The sequence below is a fragment of the Anarrhichthys ocellatus genome, unplaced genomic scaffold (genome assembly GCF_004355925.1).
Source record: "Anarrhichthys ocellatus isolate YVR2014 unplaced genomic scaffold, GSC_Weel_1.0 scaffold148, whole genome shotgun sequence".
In the NCBI taxonomy this organism is placed as follows: domain Eukaryota; kingdom Metazoa; phylum Chordata; class Actinopteri; order Perciformes; family Anarhichadidae; genus Anarrhichthys; species Anarrhichthys ocellatus.
Window position 1 is genome coordinate 9,145 of NW_022280178.1, and position 8,418 is coordinate 17,562.

General features: G+C 44.4%; 1 protein-coding gene across 1 annotated transcript; it reads right to left on the reverse strand.

Moving 5' to 3' along the window:
- Positions 1 to 4,964: 4,964 nt before the first annotated feature.
- On the reverse strand, positions 4,965 to 8,397 carry nrbf2b (nuclear receptor binding factor 2b). The gene is made up of 3 exons (XM_031877777.1): positions 6,982 to 8,397; positions 6,672 to 6,712; positions 4,965 to 6,229 (listed from the first exon to the last, which is right to left on the reverse strand). Exons 2-3 carry the CDS (start codon positions 6,693 to 6,695, stop codon positions 5,543 to 5,545), a joined length of 711 nt encoding a protein of 236 aa, XP_031733637.1. The 5' UTR covers positions 6,696 to 6,712; positions 6,982 to 8,397; the 3' UTR covers positions 4,965 to 5,542.
- Positions 8,398 to 8,418: the final 21 nt, after the last annotated feature.

Sequence of the window (8,418 nt, forward strand, 5' to 3'; positions counted from 1 at the left end):
GTAAATGATGTGATTGTGGTATTATAAATATCTGAAAAAAATTCTGACATCAGATATTCCTTTTATTGTCCTTGGCCCGAATTTTTATCATTAAAATCTAACTGCAAAAATGTATTGTACCACTTTGACTGTCTCACGGATATCAGGGTCAGCACAGTCCTTAATATCTATCAGGGCTTCTTCTGGGGATCCACCAAAGAGCACATGTAGGATAGCTGGGCTGAGTCCTCCAAGGCATGGCCCACTATGGACGAATGAACGACCAATCATTCCGCCAGCAACAACAAAGAAGTCACTCTCCAAAAAGGTACCGCCAAGTGGAGGGAATCAGATGATCTTGTTCCCCCACAAAAAGAAGAGTTCCTCCTGGTACTTCAATTAAACGAGAAACGTGAAAGAACATCGATAGTGCAGAATGTGAAGGACATATACGTATATTCAAACTTTCATACAGAATTAGTAAGGAAATATCAATCAGCCACTGAATACTTTGGGTAATCCTGTAGAAACCTACAGGGCCACAGCAGCTGTTCTTTAAGGTTTTAGGTATTCTCTGGGTAAGTAGAGACTGATCTGTGGTCAGCCTGGAACTGGTGCAAACCAAACACAGAGCCTGATAGCTGACAACCGGCCAGCAGCCGAAGTGAATATTCACTTACCAAAATTCATCTCAAAACCATACTGAGGTTTGGACGTGATGCTTGCAAAGAAATGGCGAGTCACGCCATCACCGATTGCTGGATCTCCTGGAAAAGCAAAATACACAGAACAGACATCAGTTAAATGAATATATGATCATTTTTTATCTTTAGTTTTGTGTGTGTAACCAATTTACCCTTGAGTGTGCATGTCAAGGGGCAAGCCCACTCAACATTAGCCCTCTTATAAAAAGAAAGGACTGCCCTGTCCTCTGCATTGTCCTCAAGATCCATGGTAAGATGTAATGACTTTCCTGTTGCATGCTGGCTTAAAATGTCTTCTTCGAATGTCTTTGCTGCCTCACTGGGATTTGAAAGAATTTTCCATTGTGGAAAGCCGATGCCTTGCGTGGACATGTCGAGTCTGCCGGCTGGTTAGACTGTACGAGGAAGACTCCAGACTAAGGAACCATTATGATGCTCATCCCTATTTTAAGGGAACTTCAGCCACTATTCAAAACAAACTTTTGGATTGCATGTATAATGCTTACAAGCACGAGGTTGCTCAACAGATAACAAATGTACTTTTCGTTGCTCGCGATGAGTCAGCTATTTGATGTTGAGAGATCTTTAACATTGTCCTTTGGTGGTTCTATATGTTGGTAAGATATGTTGTCAGATCTTCATTGTGGGATTTTAGGTGGTATTATTAGCCTGGTATTTTGTCAGCCCTGCTGGTGGTGATACAATTGTCACAGCAGGCGCTGTGTTTCAGCACTCTCACTCACACGCAGTTGTGAGAATATGGTTCAGTGTGATATATCTATGCTATGGATTGCATCATCAAATGTTCTTATATGAACATTGTATGGCCCCACCAAAATGTTACTGAAAATAAGTTTAAATAAAAGAACACATTTCTCCATCAATTGTAGTCAAGGAGATAACCCCCACCCACTTTGATAACAAATGTTGTCAGCACTCGTGGTTGGTTACCCACAGTGCTCCTTTATTTTGAAAGGAGTCAGTGGAGGAAGTTCAGGCATCTGTCTAGGACACCTCTATCTATCCACCCAGAGGTGGCCAAACCTTTATGGTTGCGGGCCATTTACAGAAGCAAATTGCTTCCTTCACAGGCTGGTGGGTAGATGGCAGAATAAAGGCAGAGACAGACTGTACAATGAGAGTACAAGATTCAGACTGATATCAGGGTCATATTCATTAGACCTGAATCTGCATGGAGGTTTTATTATTATAAATTTAAAGGGCTTCCGATGAGCTTTATATTTCCATTGCCTACTCCGTGACAAGTAGGGCTGAGTATGAAACCTCAATACGTCTTTGGTGGCAACATACAACAGCATAAAATATGAACTCTGAGCCAAAACATTGGTTACAGCAGGGAGGTATAGATACCCCTGTATCAGTAAACCCTCATACTCTCTCACACACACGGCTGTATATCTTCCCTGTGCTGTTGTCCCTTTTCTCCCCGTCTAGTGTCTCTGTCCAGGTGGACTGCGGTGCTCAACGAGGTGCACCAGGATCGGGAAGGAAGTGCTGAAAAGCTCCTGAACCAGCAGCAGAAGGGAGGGAGGCCTCTGGTGTGGGGAGGCTGATCTCAATGCTGTTTTACCTCGTGTGTTTGTTCTATGATAATAAATCCTGTGGATCTGGTGGTTTTAAAAGGTGTCTTTTCTGTGGTCGATTTTGGGTTGGTGGTGGATTGTTGTTCTCCCCCAAAGGGCTGCCCGAGGGTGGGAGGTAGCAAGTAACACACGAGGAACTTTCACAAACAGAAACACATCAGTTTTAAATCACACGTCATACGCAACACGCACATCATTACAGTCATCAAACAAGTGTTCATCAAGGTGTGGAGTTAAGAAAGAAGTGATCTTCTCAGCCCCACATAGCTCATGGTCAGTAAACGGTGATATCTGCTGTATGTAGGAGCAGAGCTTCCTCACAGGTTGGCCCTGGTCTACTTCGCCCCCGGAGCAACCACAGGGCAACAGTAGTAATGGTTACCCCATTGGGAACACATGATCCTGGCTTGGCACAGCATGGTTAAAACAGGCCTGTGACAAAACCACATCTGATACCTATTCTGATAAATGAGCATCTTAGAGATACACATGTGGGCTTCTGTGGCAAGAGCTGAGATGACTTTAGAGCTGTTGCTTTCTGTTCATCTGTCTGCTGGACAGTTTAGTTCACCGTCCTGTCAGACAGCGTGTCAAAAGGCCACTGCATCTATCCGTCTGAGGATCCAGAGATGGGACCGCCCCCACAGTACAGAGAGGTGTCCAAGGCACGGGTTGGGTTAGTAGAGCAGGAACAGTTTGGAGGGCTGCTGAAGCTGTTTCGGCTACAGTGATTCATTCATTTTAAGCTCTCTTTCTGTTCTCTGGCCATGGATTATCAGCGAGAAGTGACTCCCTTTAGCTGAATGAAGTGTCTGTCTTCGTGCTAATGATGTGTTCACGTCCCATGACAAAGATAATATCAACAATTGTTCACATATTCAAATTCAGGAGTCCATGAATGTAGATTTCTGTAGAGCTCAGTAGCTCCTCGTGTACCGTTTTGACACTCAACACTCACTGTGTATGTTAAAGACATTATGTCCTGTCACAGCTATGAAGAGCTGCGATCACAAATGAGGTATTACGATGATCATTTGCCTAAATTGGCTTTATTTAAAAAGAAAACATTGTTTCTACAGTCGTCCACATGAGGCTCAGTCACAATGCTGACCTGAGCAAAGAAATGTGTGTTTTGGTATTTACCAGCTGGACGCTGAGGTCAGCACTATTTCAGTATCCTGTTGTAGAGAATGTGGATCGATCGTGTCTTGCATAGGTCGTGAACGCAGCACAGTGTCCTGTTTGAAGCCAGTTCTGCATATCTTTATGTTCCGGTACACCGCTCCACGTGCGAGTCCATGAGTTTGTACAAATCCCTTGTGTGATGGCGTGTGCATGCACATGCCACATTCAGACTGCAAGCACCTCAAGTCCTTGTCTTTCCTTTGTGCCATCAAAACGTATGTCAGACACCTAAAGAAATCTATATCAGTTTAAGTGTAGACTTTATTTCGAATATTTTACCTCTTTACCTCACTGTCAGCCAACTGAAGCCGTTCTATTCATCCATGCTCTCTTCAAAGAACCCTTAAACCTTGCAGAACACAGGAGTCGCTGGTCTACTGCAGCCTCCATCGGCTAGTCTGTGTTATTGTGACTTTGGTGGATCCGTACGAACCCTTTAAAACACCAAAGTCACACAACAACATAAACTAGCCGATGGAGGCCGCAGTAGACCAGCGACTCCTGTGTTCTGTGAGGTAAAATCAGTTTTTGTCAAAGGAGTCCTGTGGCTTTGAGGAGAGCATAGACAACGGCTTCAGTTCCCCGTCAGAGTGAGCCGTCTGTCTGCAAAGTCAACCTGTGGAAATATTCTAAATAAAGCGTTCACTTAAACTGATATTGATTCTTTAAGGTCTCTAAAACACGTCCACAGCAGTACATTGCTTCGCTGGTTCTCCAAACTCCATCTACTGCAGTAATACCCTGACTACGGAGAAGTACCTCATACAACTCCACTTCAAAACACCCAAACCATCCCTTTAATATCACTGTGTGTGTATTGCTGTTGTTACACAAAAAAAACAATCTGCAAGAAAATCAGAAACAGTGCTGAAAAAACAAATCCCTACTTTCTTTTAGTGCGCTAAGAGAAAGTAAAAAGATGCCGCAGGGTAGTTTTTCTTCAACAGCGTATATGTAAAGGTACTGTATATGTATATGAATATGTGACTGCATCACACTGCACATGGCCCTGATGTTGGTGCTGAGCTCTGCCAACAGAAGCAGCTGTTCATCCACATGAATTCTACATTTAGTCCCTTCCACTCAGCCTCATGCAAGCTGTGCAGTTTGTATGTCGGTGTAACATCAGGCGAGTGTGTTGGTGCTGAGGCTGCTGAGAACAACAATAATAACAATAATAATAACCATAAACAGACTCCAAACGGCTCGTGGAGCATATCCAGTGTTCTGAAACAGAACTATTCTGCTGTGGGGCCAAAATTCTCTGATTACACGATTATCTCCTGAACGAATTCTACTTCAAACACTAATCTAAAGAAGAAAGTTCAGCTGTTTCAGACAATAGTGTGTTGTCACCTCACATTCATGCTTTCCTTCTTCTTTCTTTCCAATTGAGTCAAAAAGAAAACAGATGCAGAAGTAAAGAAAAAGTTATACAAAATCACATTTGTGTATCCCCCCCAAAAAGAAATTCAGCAATGTAATAATAAAACAATGTAATATTGTTGTTTATTTAATGTTTCCCAAATGAAATACCCAACAGATGATCATGAGCCTCCAGCGCTCCTCCCTCAGCTGACACACTCACAGCATTCTGCTCAGTACAGCAGCAGCTTAGAGGGATGCTGTACTGAGCTAACATCTGCACTAAGTATCATGTAAAGAACTGGCTCATAGATAAAGAGCACTTTCATTTAGCTCCGCAACAATGAAAATATGCTGCCTACGTTGTTCAGAGTTGTTTAATTGCTACTTCCAGACAAAAAAAAAGAAGAAAGCATTCTGTTAAATTAAAAAACATGAAAATTAAAAAACTTCCATCCCAATCTCACCAATGTTCCAACTGACGCTGTGGGCGAACGACTCCCGTATCTTAGATTGCGTTGTGTTAGCGGCATATCACTGAGATTAGCTTCATTCTTATCAGAGGAAGTTCCATCACAGCTCTGTCCACCCTGAACGTGAGCAGAGGTCTGATCAGATGGAGCCTGTGGGTTTCAGATGTCAAACATGTTTTGCATCCAGACTCAAGACTGGTTGTGTGTGTTTGTGCGTAAGACATGTCTCTCATCACAGTTTATCCCTGTCCAGTAGCTCCTGCAGTTCGTTCTGGATGTCCTCTGGCAGCTCCAGAGGAGGCAGGTCGTCCAGACCCAGATCTTCCTGAGCCGGCATCTCCAGCGGGGGCAGCTGGGGGATTGCGATCTCCTTCCCCTTCCCCGTGCTCTTCCTCTCCTGGCCGCCGCCTGCTTGTGGGAGCACCCAGAGCTCCGAGCGCTCCACGAAGTCCACCGCCTCGACTCGCAGCCGGCCGTTTTCCGATTGCAGCTGCTTGTTCTCGGACGCCAGCCGCTCGTTTTCGTCCATCAGCTGGTCGACCAGGCGCCGCAGGTCCTTTATGGTGGTCTGTTGTTCTTCCAGGCGAGTTTTGTCGTCTTTGGTGGTCTTAGATCCGGGGCACGGTGGAGTCACAGGCTGGCAGCCTCCAGTCTGCCGAGTCTGCAGCTGATAGAGCAAGGTGTCGTACTCTCTCTCCCTGGTTCCGGCACCCTTGGCCGCTGGGAGGCCTGGGGAACCGTGGGGCTGGAGCTGGCCCGTGGGCTGGGTTTGGGTGAGGCTGGCCGGGCTGCTGGAGTGCTGCACCTGGCCAGGTCGGGCCTTTGTGGCCTCGCGTCGAGCCTCTCTCTTCCAGCGCTCTTGGATCAGCCGCTGCTGTTTGATATGACTGTCCCTCTGCAGCTCCATGGAGAGACGAGCCTACAGACACAGAGCATCAACACCGGACACAGCACTCACCACGTTCACACTTATACATCAAACTGTACTGATCACAGACATACTAACAGGGGATATATGGAAAAACTGACCACATATTGTCATCTCTCGCATGACAACTTATTAAAACCTAATTAGGTGACATATTAACAGCTTTTAGCCTGGCTCAAAATATCAATATTTCCTGACTTCTGTTCATGCAATAATAATCACATTTGTATTTAAAATCTTACGTTATTCCATTAGATTCAACGTTCATGTTTTCCATGATAAGCGTTGTTCTACAAGTAAGCTAGCGAGCTAAACGTCAGGTCAACAGCTTGTGTTGTGTAATTAGAAAGATGGGCCAAGAAGATTCTGATATGTTATGTTAATAATAACAATAATAATAATTCTTGTCCTCCTAAAAGCTGGAATGTCTCACCTGCTCACACTCTGTTGTCTTCATTGCATCGGTCAACAGATCTGGGGGAGACAGAGACAGACAGGTGAGGACTACAACACATACTTTAGCTCTCACAGTGAATGCTGGAGCAGTTCACATCAATTCTATGAGACGTGCAACTTATTGCATTCAGTGCAGTCACATTATTAGGACAGACACACTGTTCTGTACTCCAGCACTGGACTGGAATGGACACAATGATTGTGGGGTGTTCAAACTGAGTAGGAACTGCAGTCCCCTGTTAACTGTGAGGGACAGGCACCTCAAAGGTGAACGGCAGTGAACTCACCTGCAGCTGCTCCGTGGCAGGAGATGGCCTCTTCATACTTCCCCGCCACGAGCAGACGGTCTGCCTTCCTGCACTGCTGGTGGGCCTGAAGAGAGGCCCGCACGCGGAGCGAAAGAGATTCAGCTTTATATTCATATTCAACCACATCACACAGATCAAGGGAATCACATGTTGTTCATGGTTAACACAGATACAACTAGAGCAGAAACCATTAGTTTATTAATACAATCAATCCACACTCAATTAATTGGCAAGAATTTTGATAATTAAACTCTGATTTCAGTCACTAGAGTTCTAATCTATTCAGACTTCCTGGGACATGTGAGCTGGTGTGTGCTTGTTATCATCAATGTAGACGACTTCTCGTCATCAGCTTCTCATGTGAGCATTCGGTTTTACATTCATATGTGAATGAGTTATGGACTGTTGGTCAGACAAAACAAGCGGCTCTGGGAAATTAATTTTTTTTTACTGTTTTCTGATGATTAATCGATTATTAGAGAAAAGTATACTTGTTGGAATAGCCAGGTCTAGTTCATAGAATTTGTGTAAATAGCATTTTTGTTATAATATTTCCAGTACATGGGAATTATTGATTGCATTGAGAGATTTTAAAGGAGAGATTGGTCTCTGGATAGAAAAACCTGAGAATACGACCAGAGAAACATGAGTGCTGATGCCTCCATACTGCTGTATCTGACTCAATCAAGTCATTTAATAACCAAATGTGCTCAAGAGTTCACATAAATAAGACATAGTATTTCCAACAGAGCACCATTTATGCTAGCTAACGTTCTAGCTAACGTGCTAGCTAACGTGCCAGCTAACGTTCCTTCAGATGCAGTGAAACTAAATGGATCGGTTATTGAAATGAGAAAGTGATGCAGGAGACAAGCTCCAAAGCAGAACTATGAGGCTGAATACATTAAATGTGGATTCATAATGTCGGGCAGTGATGCGTTTTGGTCACTACAGCTGATGGAGGAATAACACATATTACAGCAGTTTGTCTTTGTGCCGCTCTCATGCATTAACAGCACATCAACGTAACAGAGTTAAGCCTCTTTCCACCCATCCATTATCCCCACCTGCTTGTTCCTTTGCAGGTCCTGTTGAGGTATCCACCTACACCGCCTGAGACACACCTCACCCATAACCTCTCTCTCATTTAACCAATCCATCTATCACAGTGAAGTTAGACAAACACCTGGAAAAACTGTGCAACATTATGAAACTGCAGATGAACTTCTGCTTTCTGCAAAGCTAGAGGAGGACGTTAGACCCTGTAAGCACAGCCTGAAGCAATCTGTGGTTTGTGTGACATGTAAACTTAGTTCACACTTGCAGTGGTGAAGCCGGCGTGAGGCGCGCACCAGACAATGACGTAATTACGACCGGCACGTGACGCAAGTGGTCACGGTGCTGGTCGTGCACCTC

What these genes read in the sequence shown, in the direction of transcription:
- nrbf2b (XM_031877777.1), bottom strand. Translation starts at nt 6,695, where the DNA reads ATGAAGACAACAGAGTGTGAGCAG. An exon ending in AGACAACAGAGTGTGAGCAG is followed by an intron (nt 6,230 to 6,671) that starts GTGAGACATTCC and finishes CTGTGTCTGTAG; the next exon opens with GCTCGTCTCTCCATGGAGCT.